General features: G+C 40.5%; 1 protein-coding gene across 4 annotated transcripts in view; it reads right to left on the bottom strand.

The window, feature by feature from the left end:
• LOC112068419 (enhancer of polycomb homolog 1) overlaps positions 1 to 18,514 on the bottom strand; it is a 43,026-nt gene extending 24,512 nt beyond the window's left edge. For 3 of the 4 annotated variants that reach the window (XM_024135577.2, XM_024135579.2, XM_024135580.2), the window contains exon 1: positions 12,413 to 12,671. In XM_024135577.2, the coding sequence (XP_023991345.1) occupies positions 12,413 to 12,565 (153 nt within the window). In that variant the 5' untranslated portion in view covers positions 12,566 to 12,671. Of the gene's footprint in view, positions 1 to 12,412; positions 12,672 to 14,438; positions 14,532 to 18,203 lie in introns of those variants that run through there. The other variant, XM_024135578.2, reaches the window with a different exon arrangement.
• Positions 18,515 to 19,522: the final 1,008 nt, after the last annotated feature.

Genomic DNA, 19,522 nt, shown 5'->3' with positions numbered 1-19,522 from the left:
GCCATTTACAAACAAACATGTGATGGGCTCAAGTGTTCTGGGGAACTACGGTAAGCTTCATTATGTGACAGGTGAAATGTAGAACGCAATCTACTTTATCTCCTAACGTATTGCACAAGTTGACTACAGGCATTTACTTAAAAAGTACCTTCAAATATAAAATCTATTGAAAAACTTAAAATAGTTAACGGTATTGAAAAACCATCCCATGGCTATTTCCAAATACCCCGGTATACTGCCCAAGCCTAATGGCAAGACCTGAAAATGGTTGTCTAGCAATGATCGACAAACAATGACAGAGCTTGAAGAATTTTGAAAATATTCTTAAATGAAACGCAGCAATTTCAACGATTTGTACGGTGTTACAGATCATAAGGAAATCAGTCAAGTGTATAAATAAATTAGGCCCTAATCTATGGATTTCACATGACTGGGGAGGGGCGCAGCCATGGGTGGGGATAGGCCCACCCACTTGGGAGCCAGGCCCAGCCAATCAGAATGAGTTTATCCCCACAAAAGGGCTTTTTTCCATCAGCTGTCTGGGTGGCTGGTCTCAGGCGATCCCGCAGGTGAAGAAAACGGATATGGAGGTCCTGGGCTGGCGTGGTTATACATGGTGTGCGGTTGAGAGGCCGTTTGGAAGTACTACCAAATCCTCTAAAACGACGGAGGAAGCTTATGGTAGAGAACAATTCTGTGGCAACAGCTCTGGTGGACATTCCTGCAGTCAGCATGCCAATAGCACACTCCCTCAAATCTTGAGACATCTGAGGCATTGTGTTATTACAAAACTGCACATTTTAGTGTCCTATTATTGTCCCCAGCAAAGTYCACCTATGTAATGATCATACTATTTAATCAGCTTCTTGATATGCCACACCTGTCAGTTGGATTATCTTGGCAAAGGAGAAATGTTCAGTCATAGGGATATGAACAAATTTGTGTAACATAATTTGAGATTAATAAACTTCAGTTTATGAAACCAACACTTCACATGTTGCACTTATATTTTTGTTCAGTATAAAAAATATTGAGAAAAGGGGAGGGGTGTGTGGCGAATATATAAAAGACAAGTCTCTCCAGAATGGCTAAGCTGTCTCCTGACAATTCTTGCGCATTCATTGTGTGACGTGTTAGCCTTTAGATTAAAAAACAAACTAATCAATTCCCATGACATACTGTATGTCAGCAGTAGTAAATGTACCATTAATACTAGTGATGCACCGATATGACATTTTTGGCCCATACCAATATCCGATATTTTCTTTACAAAAAAAAACCTGATACCGATAACTGATATTTGCAGCCTTTTAAGTATTCTAGTACAGTTAACACACACGGTCTAAGGCACTGCATCTCAGTGCAAGAGGCATCACTACAGTCCCTGGTTTGAATCCAGGCTGTATCACATCCGGACGTGATTGGGAGTCCCATAGGGCTGCGCACAATTGACCCAACGTCGTCCGGGTTTGGCCGTCATTGTAAATAAGAATTTGTTCTTAACCGACTTTCCTAGTTAAATAAAGGCTACACACACCAATTTTACCAAAAAGTTATTTTGATGGCATTTACGTACGTCCCCATATCCAGAAAAACAATCAAAACCTATTTCTTTCACTTACTTGCTGTGCTGTTTCGTTGTTAATTTGTTCAGTCGTTTCATTCTAAACCAGGATTTCTATGTAACGCCCTTTGGGTCTTTGCGTGTCCAAAAAGATGCACGTCAAATAACACAATTTGACTTGTCAAATAAGCTTGTTGACCAATCTGGACCTGAATATGACTGCACGTCACATAATTTAACGTGTTCCAAAACAATGTACGTAGTTATCTCTTACATTGATTACACTATCACTCGTATTTCATATGTCACAACGATTCATCGATAAGTATGCTATGACGCTGTTGAAGTTGTCTTGCTATGACGCTGCTATGATGCTGGTAAAGTTAAAAATCTAGCTAGCTCATGGATGCAAACAACGTTCTTCCCCAAAAACATGACAAAACAACATCTGTTTCAGTAGCTATAGTTAGCTATCTTACTATATAGCTGGTGTCATCATCTAAAATAACCCTAATTTGTAAGACAGTTCTTATTTGATTAATGGTGGATGGATGCATCTATGTGAAGCTAGCCACAATAGGGATTAGCCACAATGGTCTTTGCGGTTAGCCTTCAAAATAAAAGTATGGCATAATTCTACTATTTGTATTAATTTGCGACACTGTCAATGACATACTTTTACTTAGAAGGAAAACCGCAAATTCCACTATTTTGCCTAATCCTTATTGTGGCTAGCTTCACAACACATAACCCGGTCCCGGTCGAGCCTCACTAGCCAGATGAAGCTAGCTGGCTGCTTATAAGGTTAGCTTTGGGTAACAGGGTTAAGTAGCTGGCTAGCTATTTAATTTCATGAACTGATGTTCAATTTCAATAGGCGAACAACAAGTGGCAACCTAGCTAATACTTACTCACAAGGATTCCTAAATCAATAATGAAAGAATAATGAAAATGACTGCAGTTTCTACTGGCCATTGTTTCAGGCTGGTTGTATTGGTGCTAGCTAGGTACCAAGCTAAAGCTAGCTAGCAACCCCAGAAGTTGCGGTCGAACAAATTATGCTTTATTAACAATGCAGTATTGTAAACACATCGCTTGTGGCCAGTGTTTGCAGACTCTTCGTACAGCTTTGACAGTGCTACTGTATCTTTTTTGAAAGAAAGACCCAAACGGCGTTCCATAATATGTATGTCGTGAAGCTAATAGCAGTGACGCTATTACTGTGCAACTCCGGTAGGGCAACATCTGAAAAATAGCGCACTTGGTAATGTGTACCGGTGCTCGACCAGTCACAAAAGCCAACATCACCCACGACAGAACGGTTGATTGTCAAGGGCAATGAATTCCATTATCTTGGCTTTAATGGATTTCGCCTTTGAGTTGTCTCGCTGAAGTGTTCTTACTCTTTCAAATGACTGCTCGACTTGTTGACTGCTCGATCAACACAGCAGACGTTGTGGGCTAGGTTAGGAATGCTGTGTTGCACGTGTATCGCAAAATTTTACGTGGCGTCATTAGTCATGTTCCAACGTTATATAGGTATGCAGGTCAGTTTGACATCGGCGTTAACTTCTTGGAACTATAGGGGGTGCTGTTCCGCATTAGCATATTTGTGTCTCCAAATTAAACTGCCTCGTGCTAAATTCTTGATCGTACAATATGCATATTATTGTTATTATTGGATAGAAAACACCTTCTAGTTTCTATAGAAGTTGGAATTTTGTCTCTGAGTGGTACAGAACAATTTCTACAGCACTTTTCATGACAGGGTTCAGATTTCAGAAATTTTTACCTCTGATCTGGAGTCTGTTTTTAAGGCGACAGTGAATGCTATGAAGAAACCGACACTGCCTACGTCTTCCTCTGGTGTCTGTACGTCATCACGTTTTCAATGGAATCGATGGGACATTCACAGCCATTATAAAAGACCAAAATGTATAGAGACCGCCCTCTCGTCGTGCGCCTGAAGCGTGAAGGCCATCGGACTTGCCTCGTTCCAAAATCGTTGGTCTAACCAGCAATATTTCTCCGGTCATGTTTTCAGTCGTTATAGTTGTTAAAAACATCATAATGTAGTTAATTTGAACCGTTTATACAATTTATATCCGTTTAGTGGGATTTTAGGAAGATTTATTTGTTGTGCACTCTGAAACTTTGGACACGTTTTGGGGTGTCGGTCGTTGGTGTGGACATTTCGAAGGACAGAGGACATCTATCGACCAAAAGACGTTTATAACATAGAAAGGATACATTGCCCAAGAATCTGATGGAAAGACAGCTCAAAGTAAGCAATATTTAATATGATAAATCGTGTTTCTGTCGAAATTATTTAAACGCATATTTCGCCATTTTGTTTGGTATAGCTTCACTTGGCCAAACCTGTATTGAAAAGTAAGGATAATTTTAAAAATGTAAATCAGCGGTTGCATTAAGAACTAATTTGTCTTTCGATTGCTGTCAACCCTGTATTTTTTAGTCAAGATATGATTAGCTTTCAATTAAACTAGATCACTCTGATAGATGACGTCAGACATATTGAGGCTTGATTTCCTAGTATTTTTATTGTGTAACCACGGTTTTGTATGGCTAAATATGCACCTTTTCGAACAAACTGTATATGTATATTGTAAAATGATGTTACAGGAGTGTCATCGGAAGAATTCTGAGAAGGTTAGTGAAAAAAATTAATATATTTTGGCGGTGATTACGTTATAGCGCTCTTTGGCTGGAATCGATGCTCTGGTAACGTTTGCACATGTGGTATGCTAACTTATCGATTTATTGTGTTTTCGCTGAAAAACGCTTAGAAAATCTGAAATATGGTCTGAAATCACAAGAACTGGGTCTTTCCATTGCTATGCTTTGTCTATTTTTATGAAATGTTTTATGATGAGTAAATTGGTCATACACGTTGCTCTATCTAGTAATTCTAGTCGATTTGCGATGGTCGGTGCAATTGTAAACTGTGATTTCTACCTGAAATATGCACTTTTTTCTAACAAAAACTATCCTATACCATGAATTGTTATCAGACTGTCATCTGAAGAGGTTTTTCTTGGTTAGTGGATATCAATATCTTAGTTGAGCCGAATTGGTGATAGCACCTGAAGGTAAGAAACTGATGGAGTTAGAATAGTGGTGTATTTTGCTAACGTGTTTAGCTAATAGATTTACATATTTTGTCTTCCCTGTAAAACATTTTAAAAATCTGAAATGGTGGCTTTATTCACAAGATCTGTATCTTTCATCTGGTGTCTTGGACTTGTGATTTAATGATATTTAGATGCTACTATCTACTTGTGAAGCTATGCTAGCTATGCTAATCAGTGTGTGGGGGGATGGGGGGTGCTCCCGGACCCGGGGTAGAGGCTCGTTAGAGGTTAAACTAGACATCGGCCAATACCGACGTTGACATTTTTAGCTAATATCGGCCGATTCCGATATGTTCACCGATATATCGTGCATCCCTAGTTAATACTTGTAATTTAGTCGCATTCATTTCTGTTAATGCATGTATTAGTTATTTTCAGTGGTCATTCTTGGAGTGGAAACGTTGTTTACAGAGTTCACAACCTGCTACACTTGTGAGAAACAAGTTTTGGTTTATTTCATCATAACCATAATTTACAAGATGTCAATTTTTTCATTGTCTTTTGTTTGGAATGCTCCATTTGAGCAATGAGCATGTGGCTGGTTTCTCTGTCCTGATAATGTTGAGGGAACATGCATGTTAGTACCTGGCCTGCTGCGTGGAAAAGTGTTTTTAACCTGTCTCTATTATTTATTTATTTTGCGAATTATAATATATTAAAACTAGAGTGCCTCAAAGTAAGCGATTAGAAAAATCTTCCCTRGATAATCACCAATCCTCAGTGTGCAAAAGCAATGGAAGTTATAGTCCTACAGGCTATGAATTCCATGCTCTCATTTCTTTAGCCGCCAATGGATCACGGTGTGTCCATATGACAGAGGCTGGTGATCTCGCATTAGTTTACTTAACTTTCAGATTATAATTTTAATTGAGATCATGATTAACCACACGACAATGATTGACAAACATGCGCATATAAAAATCATAACTGGCACGCAGAATGGTAGGATAAATTGTAAGCCTCCCAAACGTGAAACTTACGCGCCACCTATGACGTGTTTATAAAAGAATTGCCTCCACGTTTCCATGGTGGGATTTTGCCTATAAGCTACTTTGAAGCAAGGTAAGACATGCCTCATAATACGAAAAAAAATTGGAATTGTTTTATGATGCTATTAGCCAATAGACATGCATTGAATAACAGATTCACTAAATGGAACAGATAGTCGCCCCCAAAAAATCTAAAAGGAAGTTTGTTCTGAAGTGTCTGTCCTTTTTCTGAGATATAAGACAGATCAGGAAACTAATAACTACGTATTTATCCCCTTATTTTAGGCACTGAACTATCTCCATATATACTTCCATTAAAAAAAATTAAACTGGTACCGAGGACCAGTCTTGAGGGCYTCCTAGAGCAAAACAGAGAACTTTGTAGGCAAAACCATTCGGACGCTACAGATGTTTTGTGAGAAGACCAATTTTCGGGATGTCTAATGGTCTGACAAACACCCCTCTACCTTCAACACAGATGCGGAAGGGCGATATCTGCAAATGCAGTGGATTGAGACGCAGCCCATGCAACAACAAAAAAGTCTTGCTTAGGCAGATTTTGATGGGGCTTTTTTTGATTATGTTAATTAGAATTCCACAGGGCCACAGAATTGTAGGCTAAGGGTTAAAGGATAACAGTTCATAAGCAGTCATGCATGCGTGGCGGTGAAACCATTTTACACCTGTTATCGGTAGCACTACCGCAGAGATTGTGGACATGTAGCCTATTGCACAACACATTCCAGGTGAAGGAGGTCAGAGCAGTAAGAAACTGGTGGTCTGCCAACATCTGTGTGTTCCAAAGAAAACTGGCACTCAGACAAATCAACAGATCCCACCAATTCCCTCTGCACCCTGTCTCAGACAATGACCCGGTGATGGTGAGTTCACGCAACAAACACTGGCTGTCTGGGCTGACACACAGTTCACACCTGTAGAAGGAAGAACTAGGGAGTCCCTGCCCTCCTGTTCTACACCCACTAATCATAACTCAGGAGAATTCCACTGTGGTAAACCAAAGACATCACAAAATAAAAGGTAACCATGTATGGTAGACGTCTGTCCAACTGCTGTGCATAAAAGTGTTACCAAAAGTTGAGAAGCTAGGTTGAAAAAGTCTAATGTGCAATCAAGTAGAAGGCAGACATAGTATTAAAGCTAGAACATCCATTCCCCACCCCAACCAAAACACCCTCCATGAAAATAACTTAGTGACATAAGGTGGATACCACACTCATCTCGTTTCCCATGCCAGTTACTGAGAAGCTGTCACTTGCCTGACAGCTCCTCTGACAATGTGCGCAGTATTCTACATAAACAAATCACTCCTATCTTTGCGTGCCTCTTACGCAATACTAGTGCTGCACAGCATAACAAAAACTACAGTACTTCTTAGATACTAGAATGTGAAAAACTGTCCGGTACAAGAACGTTACTTTCGGGACTTCTGTCAAATGTGTCTCACTGATCAAGCATATATATCAGTGCAGCCAACCCCTTATAATAGCATGCACCATGACTGCTCCACTTACTCATTGCTAGCCTGCACTGGGAGTCTTGGCTGCATCATGTTAGCTCCCAACTCATGCTGCAGATAAATTAATACACTTGAATAAAGCAACAAAGCATGTAGAAATGTTTAAACTTAATTACTGTTTGCAAAACAATGTCCATTGATTGAAGTCCACCTGTGGGAAATTCAATTGATTGGACATGATTTGGAAAGGCACACACGTCTGTAAGGTCTCACAGTTGACAGTGCATGTCAGAGCAAAAACCAAGCCATGAAGTCAAAGGAATTGTCCGTAGAGCGAGACAGGATTGTGTCGAGGCACAGATCTGGGGAAGGGTACCAAAACATTTCTGCAGTATTGAAGGTCCCCAAGAACACAGTGACCCCCATCATTCTTAAAACGGAAGAAGTTTGGAACCACCAAGACTCTTCCTAGAGCTAACTGCCTGGCCAAACTGAGTAATCGGGGGAGAAGGGCCTTGGTCAGGGAGGGAACCAAGAACCCGATGGTCACTGACAGAGCTACAGAGTTCCTCTGTGGAGATGGGAGAACGTTCCAGAAGGACAAATATCTCTGCAGCACTCCACCAAATCAGGCAGAGCAGCCAGACGGAAGCCATTCCTTAGAAAAAGGCACATGACAGCCCACTTGGATTTTGCCTAAAATGCACCTAAAGGACTGACCATGAGAAACAATCATTTCTGCTCTGGTGAAACCAAGATTGAACTCTTTGGCCTGAATGCCAAGCGTCATGTCTGGAGGAAACCTGGCACCATCCCTACGGTGAAGCATGGTGGTGGCAGCACCATGCTGTGGGGATATTTTTCAGCGGCATGGACTGGGAGACTAGTCAGGATTGAGGGAAAGATGAGCGGAGCCAAGCACAGCCAAGCACTTCGATGAAAACCTGCTCCAGAGCGCTCAGGACCTCAGACCGGGGTGAAGGTTCACCTTCCAGCAGGACAATGACCCAGAGCCCGGACAAACATCTCTGGAGAGACCTGAAAATAGCTGTGCAACAACGCTCCCCATCCAACCTGACAGAGCTTGAGAGGGTCTGCAGAGAGGAATGGGAGAAACTCCACAAATACAGGTGTTCCAAGCTTGTAGCGTCATACKCAATAAGTCTCTAGGCTTTAAATCGCTGCCAAAGGTGCTTCAAAGTACTGAGTAAAGGGTCTGAATACTTATGTAAATGTGTCCGTTTTTTTTAAAGATATTTGCAAAAAGGTCTAAAAACCTGTTTTTGCTTTGTCATTATGTGGTAGTGTGTGTAGATGAGGGAGTCAAACTTTTTAATCAATTTCAGAATAAGGCAGTTACGTCAAGGTGCCTGAGTCCTTTCCGAATGCACTGTATGCAAACCATAACACAAAATGAAGCTGATTGCAAAGCTGACTACCACCAAAATCTTTTTTCATTCAATTATTTGGTCTCTCCCTCTCACATGTCTCCCAAAGATGCTCTATGGAGAGAAATAGTAATGGCGACTTTGTAGGCACCAACTCCGCCACGGTTCGTTGGACAAAGACTTGGCGGAAAATGTATGGCATTCTTGGATAACCGCCGAAAATAAGTGATAAACATGGGCTTAGGAGATGTAGGTTTTTATATTAGAGAATGTTCATCAGCTAATGTTACTTTGTGAATTGAAGAATGTGTTATATATATATATTTTTATAAAACAAAGGTGTCATAATTCATAAAAAGGTCATGTTAATAACCTCTGCGGGATCGGTGTCCCATCCACAGGACGGTTGAGCTAACGTAGGCTAATGTGATTAGCATGAGGTTGTAAGCAACAACAAAAAATCCCAGGACATAGACATATCTGATATGGACAGAAAGCTTAGATTAAATTAGACAGTGCAGTTAAATTATTTTTACAGTAGCTATTAAAGTGAAAGAATACCATGCTATTGTTTGAGGAGAGTGCACAATTATGAACTTGAAAATGTATTAATAAACCAATTAGGCACATTTGGGCAGTCTTGATACAAAATGTTGAACAGAGATGCAATGGTTCATTGGATTAGTCTAAAACTTTGCACATACACTGCTGCCATCTAGTGGCCAAAATCTAAATTGTGCTTGGGCTGGAATAATATATTATGGTCTTTCTCTTGCATTTCGAAGATGGTATTATCTTTTACCAGATCAAATGTGTTATATTCTCAAACATTAATTTCACATTTCCAGAAACTTCAAAGTGTTACCTTTCAAATGGTACCAAGAATTTGCATATCCTTGCTTCAGGTCCTGAGCTATAGGCAGTTAGATATGGGTGTCATTTTTAGGCAAAAATTTGAAAAAAGGGTCGGATCCTTAAAACCTCTTGAGGTTTTTAACTGACTGGTATTATCTCAGAACAAAACGTATAACATCGCCTAAGCCTGTATTAACTTTAGACCTTATTTTCGGCATTCATTCCAAAAACCTATTCTTTCCCCATTATGATGGCTGAACGAACCAGATCTAACACATTTCCGGGTTATAGGACTACAAGCTAGTTAGCTCTACTGAATCCGACGGGCCCACCCCTCTTGCCTTGACGTCATTACTGGTTAGAGACAGCGCACATTTTTTCCCCTATGCAAATGTTGATCATTTCAATGAAATAAGTCCAAAATATAATGGAAATCGATTTTTCTACAGACAACACCAGCAAAAACAAGCTCAATTACTCAATGCATGCCTACACTCATATTGAATACGCATTCACCTATACTGTGGCTAGGCCTATGCTACATCTTGAATTACCCAGTTTATCAATAAAGATTTATCATTCAGAAAATTACTACCATTATGTAGTTAGATTGACAAACAAAATCAAATTGATTGTATGTGATTCATTAATGCATACATGGCTGTCAGAAGCAATAGAGCAGAGCAGTAGCATAGTTTATGTCTGCATCAAATGCCATTCTGCGAATGGATAATATGCCTTTTTTTTTTTACTGCGGTATCTTGATGGTATCAAGTATTGTGATACTAAACCTGGTATCGAAATCCAAATTCTGTTATGGTGACAACACAGTACATTTCAGTTGACTGGAGTGGAGACTTTAAGATTACCACGGTATGAGTCATAATACCTGTAAAACCTAGCAGCCATTGGAACCATTTCACTGTTGGACCACTAGGTTGTATGGGTATTATGACACCTCCACTGTGGGGCTCTAATTGTTAAGGGGCCCCCTTGCTGGGACTCCTACTGTGCTCTGCATGCCACTAGTTTACTACAGCTGTGGTGGCTGCCTAACACACAGAACCTCTGGCTGACACCAAGCCTCAGAGAGCAATAAGATACATTGTGTCACAGAGAAATGTCAAGAAGATATGTCCTGGCCTCCCATAAATAAATTAACACATTCAAGTCAAAATGTGCAATTAATGAAAACAGGTCTGCAGGGAGAGGGGGAGCATCGCACCTTAATTATAGCTTCACACACACAGAAGGCTAGCTGAGGAACACTCAACTCCGTTCTCTTATATTGAGGCGGAGTTGAGTTTTGACAACTGGTCGCGGGATTTGCTAGCAACATTGAGTTACCATCAGCCGATTCTTATTAAAATGTCAATTCTGAAAACGCTTACCTGAACCTCCTGTACAACTGTGACCCTTCTGCAGGGTGGTGAAATTAATACTTTTAATAAAAAAAACTTTTAGCGAGATTCAATTGGGTATGTGCTATCTGGAATCCTTGGGACGCCCCCCATTGAAGTTTACATTTTAAATGATTAGGGTAGGGGATGTGGGTGTCCCAGAGTTCCCGGATTGCACTAGCCGATTCAATTGAGTTGAGCAACACAAATTAAGAAAAAAGWCCGTGGTTGTATTCGATAAAGTTTTTATTTAACGTATGAATTTTAAGCACACGCAGAATGACTGCAGTTGAACAGAACAGACACAGAATACATTTTTACAAGAATCAACATTTTTACAAGAATCGACTGATGGTGGTGACTCAATGTCGTTGCAAGCAAATTGACCAGTTATCAAAACTCAACTCAAGCCTCGATATAAGGACGGAGCTGCGTGTTCTTCAGCTAACAGAAGGCTAAACCATTGAAATGGATTGACAGAAAATTCCAACGGTCATTAAATAAGGGGCCATGTTTCAACTGAAGCACGGCATGTATATAAATACAATATAACATGTTTTTTAAAAGCAGGCTATACAAGTTTCACTGAATTGTAAACACAGACATGGCCCAAGAGGCATGATTTCTTGTTTTTGATAATTATTTGTGTACTTATTTGACATCTTTGCTGCACTGTTAGGAGCTAGTAACAAACATTTCTCTGCACCCGCTATAATATCTGTTAAACTGTGTACACGACCACTAAACTTTGATTTGATAACCAAAACACAGAGACTGACATGTAATTTTGACAGGTACAAACGTCCACACCATAACAAGGCCACGTGCGTAGACAACACTCTAGACACATGAAACCTTGGGGCGAAAGCCAAATATTAGCCTAGGCGGCAAGACAAATACACATTGTAATCACCCAATCATAAGTTAATTGAAAGTAAAGCAAAACAGTGCACCAATGAGTGATTGCTCATTCGTTGGCTAATACTTCAACATGACCKGAGTATGCGAGTCAATAAACAATACTGTAACGACCCTCTGGGTTTATAAAGGGTTCGAGACCTGCTCCCTGCTGTTTCATTACAATACATAATTTGAGTGCACACTTAGCTAGCTTTGTTTTATCTAAAAACACGGACCTTTCCTACTCAAGGCATGCAATGTTTAAATTTTTCCGCCAGTATCGTCTTCACACAGGCACATAAAGAATTTCTGATCATTAGCTCCCCCTTGCACCGGTCCTTTGCCATTACGCCAACAGATAAGGCACATCCCAAAGACACACAACAAAATGTCGGATTCATGGGAGTCACGTGATTCCTTTGTACTTAGAAAATCTCCTCCAGCGAAAATAACCAACTAAAACCAGAATATTGAATAATATATATAAATAATTAATCATTGGTGAACTGGAAAATGTATCCACTTATTGTTAACACTGCATCTACACCACATTTTCGTCGTGTTTAAAAAAAAATAAAAAATTGGCGGCCATTTTGTGTAAACATGCGCAGAAAAAAAGAGGAGCGCCTCAAAATATAAAAATAAGGATAAATGTTTATTTGCAAATTTTCGAACTATAAAACATACCGATTCCTCTTCTTTCTCCATCCCCGTCGGCATTTGCGGCACTGCCCGGTTAATAGATGCATATTCGTGCAGGTCGGGTAAATCCTCACATCGGAAGACGGGTAGTGGCTTGGAAGCGTCCAGCGCCCGTGCCCGAAACGACAATTTACTCATTTTTTAAAATTCGAGATGCAACATAAATCTATCCGATCTCCTTAAATTCACATCGGTTTCGAGTTGAGCTTTCATGGATGATTCTGTGCGGTTATTCTGACATCTACGGTTCGACTGATTAACGCTAAAGTTAGGGCGTCGCGAACGGAGCCGGGAAGGCCCGGATCTTGATCGCTCTATTTCGGTCTTTTTTTCAGAGGCTTCCCTGTCTATCGGTCGTTCAGTACGCCATGGCCAACATGGCGGACATTAAAAACTCTTTAACGCTCCGTTCGCTCAAAGCAGCCCAACCCACCCATCATCGAACAGCCATTCCCACACGGTCCCGAGCGCGTGCGCGTTCGCAACGGTGGGGGACGTGCCCCCCAAAACTAAAGAAGTCAAATAAAACATTTACATCATTTGGGTAAGTAGCTAACCATTATATGTTTCAGGTTAAATTTGGAATGCAATTACAGAAGGGGCATTGACACTACAACATATTTCGCTGAATGTCCCTAATTGGTTACACTCTAAATAGCCTACATTGCCTTATCATTAGGTCTCTCTTTATGTAGTGTTGTGTGTTTTGTACTATATTTATGGGGTATTTTTTTAATCCCAGGCCCCCATCCCCGCAGGAGGCTTTTGGTAGGCCATAGTTGAATTATTATTATTATTGTCTCTAACATTAGACAGTATATTATCATGCACCTTTTATTCTTCACTGTTGTTCTACATGTGATTTGAACATTGAGGGGGGGCTGTTAGTAAATTTGATTAAATATATTGGGATTTAGTGAATTTGATTAAATATATTGGGATGGGAAGACATGGATGATAACTAACAAACCATACATGATGATGCATTTGCATTACAATGCTCTTCTGGCATGATACCAAATATTTGAAGTTGTTTTGCTGCTCTTAAAAGTTGAAACAAAAATATAAAACCCTTGAGTCATAAACTACTAGTGTTATTTGAAAATAACCAAAGTAAAATATACTAATTGACTAGACTTACTAGTCACTACGGGGAACTGAACAGCTTCTGAAAATATTTTAAAAGTTTGAAAATGTTGCCCTCTTGTGGTGTGATTAACCCTAGAACTGTTGCCCGCTGCAACCTGAACTGTGTGGTCCTCCGTTGACCAGTGTGTAAGTCCTTTCGTAATTCAACAGTGGTGGCTGGAAAACATGTTTGATACCATTCCGCTCCAGCCATTACCACAAGCCTGTCCTCGCCAATTAAAGTGCCACCAACCTCGTGTATTTCAAATATTTGGAAATAATAAGAACCTCAAAACAAAGGGTTCTGGTGCTTTAAGTTAGCAAGACTTGTCCAAGCCAGAATGGTCAATAAGGCTACTCTGCTTGACATCAACTCGAWGTCTTCCCACCTTCAGAGTCTAAAGGCTCCTTGATATTGTAGGCACCATGTGTCTCTAATGATGGGGGCTGTGCTTTACTGATTGGTTATCCTGTGCCAAACACCCACAGAGCACACAGCACCCAAGCCCTACCCCCTTCTAATACAACTGTTGGATTTTCAAATAAAGAGGTCTCAACCCCCCCAAAATAATAAACATTTGAGAGAACCAATCAAAGCTCAAGCCAATTTCGTTGTGAATATTGCACCATCAACAGGGTCCTGTCCAGACAAGTGTCACAGCTCTCCTTAGCTGTGTACCATGTGAGTTACATCAGCCATGCTACCATAGGACATGAGTCCATCTCCTGTTTCTATAGTGTGAGGCAGCTTAATGTACAAGTACACCCCCTGGACAGGATGCTAGTCTCTCTGTGCCTTACCCCAATACCTCATGAATAACAAGCAGAGATGCATCTGGTGCTTTACTAAAGCCCATATTATAAGGTCATTCTCTGGGCTTACCTATAGTAATGGCAGACATCGGGTCTAGCCAGGCTCCAAGAGTTGTAGGTTCCACTTGGCGTCAACCATTACAAAAGACAGCATCATTGGGATCTGAGTGGGAATAAAAAAAACAGCTCATCATTCATTTGTGTTTAATTAAAGGGGTCATCGCGTTGATAGGACTGGGACAGCGCTTCCAATTGCAAAGAGTAACTGAAATCATCAAGTGCCTCCGAGTAGGCGTGCTTGTGTGTATTCATTGCTCAGATTAGAGAGGCAAAACATTGTTTACGCTAGGAACCAAAAAGGGCAAACATAATGAAACGAACGGGGAGGGACCTACAGTGCATTTGGAAAGTTTAGACCCATTCACCCCCCCKKAAAAAAAATTACATTACAGCCTTATTCTAAAATGGAATAAGTTAAAATTCCTCAATCTACACACAATACCCCATAATGACAAACCCGAAAACAGGTAGACATTTTTGTAAATGTATTAAATAAAACAGATACCTTATTTACATAAGTATTCAGACCCTTTGCTAAGAGACTCGAAATTGAGCTCAAGTGCATCCTGTTTCCATTTTTCACCTGTGGTAAATTCAATTGATTGGACATGATTTGGAAAGACACACCTGTCTATATAAGGTCCCACAGTTGACAGTGCTTGTCAGAGCAAAAATAAAGCCATGAGGTGAAAGGAATGTGTCGAGGCACAGATCTGGGGAAGGTTACCAAAACATTTCTGCAGCATTCAACGTCCCCAAGAACACAGTGGCCTCCATCATTCTTAAATGAAAGAAGTTTGGAACCACCAAGACTATTCCTAGAGCTAGCCGCCCAGCCAAACTGAGCAATCGGGGGAAAAGGGCTTTGGTCAGGGAGGTGACCAAGAACCCAATGGTCACTCTGACCGAGCACTAGAACTTTCCAGAAGAACCACCATCTCTGCAGCTCTTCACCAATCAGGCCTTTACGGTAGAGTGGCCAGACGGAAGCCACTCCTCAGTAAAAGGCACATGACAGCCCGCTTTGAGTTTGCCAAAAGGCATCTAAAGGACTCTGACAATGAGAAACAATATCGGATTGTTATATTCTCTGTCCTGATGAAACCAAGATTGAACTCTTTGGCCTGAATGCCAAGTCTGGAGGAAACCAGGCACCGCTCATCACCTGGCCAATACCATCCCTACGGCGAAGCATGGTTGTGGCAGCATCATGCTGTGGGGATGTTTTCCAGCATCAGGGACTGGGAGACTAGTCAGGATCGAGGGAAAGAGGAAAGTACAGAGATCCTTGATGAAAACCTGCTCCAGAGTGCTCAGGACCTCAGACTTGGGCGAAGGTTGACCTTCAAACAGGACAATGACCCTAAGCACACAGCCAAGACCACACAGGAGTGGCCCAGCCAGAGCCTGGACTTGAACCCGATCAAACAGCTCTGGAGAGACCTGAAAATAGCTGTGCAGCGACGGTCCCCATCCAACCCGACAGAGCTTGAGGATCTGCAGAGCAGAATGGGCCAAACTCCCCAAATACATGTGTGCCAAGCTTGTAGCATCATACCCAAGAAGACTTAATGCTGTAATCGCTGCCAAACGTGCTTCAACAAAGTTGTGAGTAAAGGGTCTGAATACTTATGTAAATGTGATTTTTAACAAAAAATGTGCAACATTTTCTAAACCCGGTTTGCTTTGTCATTATGGGCTATTGTATGTAGATGAGGGAATAAAAAAAAAATCCACTTTAGAATTAGCCTGTAATCTAACAAAATGGGGAAAAAGTCAAGGTCTGAATACTTTCCGAATGCACTGTACCTGCATTTGTCCAATACAAACACATTTTAAACTAAATGCAGGTAGGTCCCTACGCGTTTGTCAACAAAAACTACTTTCTATTGGACAAATGCAGGTAGGTCCCACTCCCACTGGTTCCTAAAGTAAACAGTTTCCATTGCAAAAGGCCCAAACGTTTTGTAACAGAATCCAACTAATGAATACACCCCTGCTCTCTCCCCTGTCCATGTAATCTAACTCAAGACCTAAAAGGCAAAACTGATCCTAAAAATCAGCATTGTCCGATACGCTTCGTGATTATGAGCCCAGGACAAGTCTACCCCATTCAGAGGCTAACTGCTTTAGTGCCTATTGACGATAGTATCTTCTGTTCGGGGGAGTTAAGTTCTGAACGTATCGCTTGCGGTACGGGTTTGGAAACATGAATAATGTATCTTTCGTATCAGCGAGAAATTAAGTTACTACACACACCTTTATTGGGTTAGTGTTTCCACATGGTCATATCTCCATGTTACATTGTTTGTTTACGGAAGACATAGGCGGCCACCTGTGCTAATTAGCTCTGAACACCTATGTGTAAACGTAAATGGGGAGGAAGTGTAATTCATCAACTGGAGGCACACAGCTTATGGATGTGTAAAACTGCAACTGTATAAAAGGGGCATATCAGTATATTTCAAAAACTAGTGAAAGCAATAATTGAATAACGTTTCTGAACGTTAACACTGCATTGGAAATGTAGTTCGCATAGCGAATGTAACAGCTGAAAACCCTGCATACGGAGAAGGGTTTTTGAAAGCTAGGACAAGTACTTAAGTAAAAATACTTTAAAGTACTACTTATGTAGGTTTTTTGGTTCTGTACTTTAGCATTATTATTTGACAACTTTCACTTAACTACATTCCTGAGAATGTAAAAAATAAAATAATGTACTTTTTACTCTTTTCTCTGACACCCAAAAGTACTCGTTACATTTTGAATGCTTAAAAGGACAGGAAAATGGTCCAATTCACACACTAATCAAGAGAACGTCCTTGGTCATCCCTACTGCCTCTGATCTGGTGGACTCACTAAACACACATGCTTCGTTTGTAAATGATGTCTGAGTGTTGGAGTGTGCGCCTGGTGATCCATAAATTAAAAAAGAAAATGGTGCCATCTGGTTTGTTTAATAGCAATTATTTACTTTTGATACTTAAGTATATTTAAAACAATACTTTTAGACTTTTACTCAAGTCATATTTTACTGGGTGACTCACTTTTATTTCAGTCATTTTCTATAAAGGTATCTTTACTTTCACTCAAGTAGAATCAGGTACTTTTTCCACCACTGAGGACAAGCCTAGTGTTTTGTCACTGACATCAAGGCCAGGGCTAGTCACTTTAAGTCTGAACAAGCCACTCCACTGATTTCTGTTATTTACCTACATGCCAAACAACTTGGCATTAGTCAACACTTCAAATATGAACGTGCAGTTCCTTTGTAGACCACTGGTAGTTGGTTGGCAGTGTTAGCTATCAAATATTGCCTCCCTTGCCTAGCTAGAACATGACAATTAGTTAGTGGTTATAAACTAATTTACAAAATAATTGTACAGTTAACACCAGATTTAGGTATGACACGTTGCGGTCATGAATTTGGTACGTAACTTAACGTTAACTGGCTTTCTTCCTGACTCTTTGGACTATAAATAATACATTTAGCATTTCGCAAGTCAGAACATTTGAAAGCAAACGACAATTTATAACACCTAAACCAAACCAAAAACGAAAGCTAACCTACTAGCTAAAAATGGAGCTGGCTCGCGATTGTAACGTTAAGGTAGCTAGTTACTAGTAGCCTAGCATGCTGATTGACTTGACATCGGTGGTTGGCCAACTTAACAGCCATTCAATTTAATTGTGATAGCTAGCTATCCTACAAACAAGACGATTAACACACGACAGTTGTTTCGATCAGCTATACAAAGATATCTGAAAAACTTACCGTAAAATTGACTCCAGGAAGGGTGATAACATTTCTGATGATCATGAGTGATTCCCTAAAAGCCAAGGACAGACGCTGGCTTAAGTGTAACGTTATCGTTTTGCAAACGCCATGCAGTAAAATACTCCTGATAAGACGTCATTCAGCTTTTTAAGAAAGCATCGAATTTCTCTTGATCGTATCGGATCTCCGTCGAACGAATACGTTATTGAGATCAGATAATTATACTTGTTATTTCCAAGAAGATTAGCTAGCAAAACTAGAAGAGAAGTGTTCTTGTTGGGGGTTAACAACTTTGCAATAGAAGACGCATCCTGATTGGTCGGTGGCTGGCACCAATCATCTGTAGAGAGCAATGAGGTAGAGAACACTGGGTTGATGAGCTCACGCTCAAAAACGAGAAAGTTCTATCTGTTGTACACGTTATTCTAAGCCCTCTATTACCTTGGGAATGGACCACCTAACATACAAGATTGAAACAGACGCAGAAACGCAGTCTTTCAATTGCAGTACGGAAATGATTATATTATTTTAATGCTGCCTGCTGGTGCCTGATTGCAGGTTGGGAGTGATGTAAATCTGTACACTACTTACATGTTGATTTAAAATCAGTGAAACAAATTATACAATGTATCATTTACAGGATTAGAATTTTATTCTGTGATGGAACTATTCACAAAACAAACAAAATTAGCCAGAAAGACCCACTAACGTCAGACCTCTTTTGCAAGGGAGACCGTTTAACACAACAGAAAACTAACTTCAACCATTGGGCATTCTCCCAACCTATATTGGAGCCGAGCTTCCAACTCCTGATACCAATGTTCAAACCCACTGTATGCACCAACTGTGTCCTGTGGAAGGGCCTTGTTTCCCCCTCCTAGCTACAGTGGCAGTGCTGATGCCATATGACAAGTATCTACGAATGCTCATTACTCATTAGGCAGTGCAGCATCTGAAAACTGTGGCAGCTGTATTTCTGTTGTTCAGATCAGGAGACACTATCCCGAGATTTATCCGGAGTTGGAAAATGCATGAATTGGCCAAAACAAGACGTGAAATGCATCTGTTAAACTGCAGAAAACATGTGGGTAGCATAAGATGAGCAGTGAGTTGAAAGCTGGATCAGAGGCCTAGGCCACAATGAGCCAAACATTCCTTGGCATCTTTCTAACAAAAAGAAAGCAATGACAAATGACAATAATTAACACACACATGCAGCATGTAACAATTTTGGGGTAATTTGTTTTGGAACTTTAATAAATAATTTCAGAAATAAAGTAAAGCAAAATGTGAATGTGATGAAATAAAAAGGCACT

This window comes from Salvelinus sp. IW2-2015, unplaced genomic scaffold, assembly GCF_002910315.2.
Source record: "Salvelinus sp. IW2-2015 unplaced genomic scaffold, ASM291031v2 Un_scaffold511, whole genome shotgun sequence".
Lineage (NCBI taxonomy): Eukaryota > Metazoa > Chordata > Actinopteri > Salmoniformes > Salmonidae > Salvelinus > Salvelinus sp. IW2-2015.
Note: the sequence above shows the minus strand (reverse complement) of the source record. Positions and strands in the feature narration are given on the sequence as shown.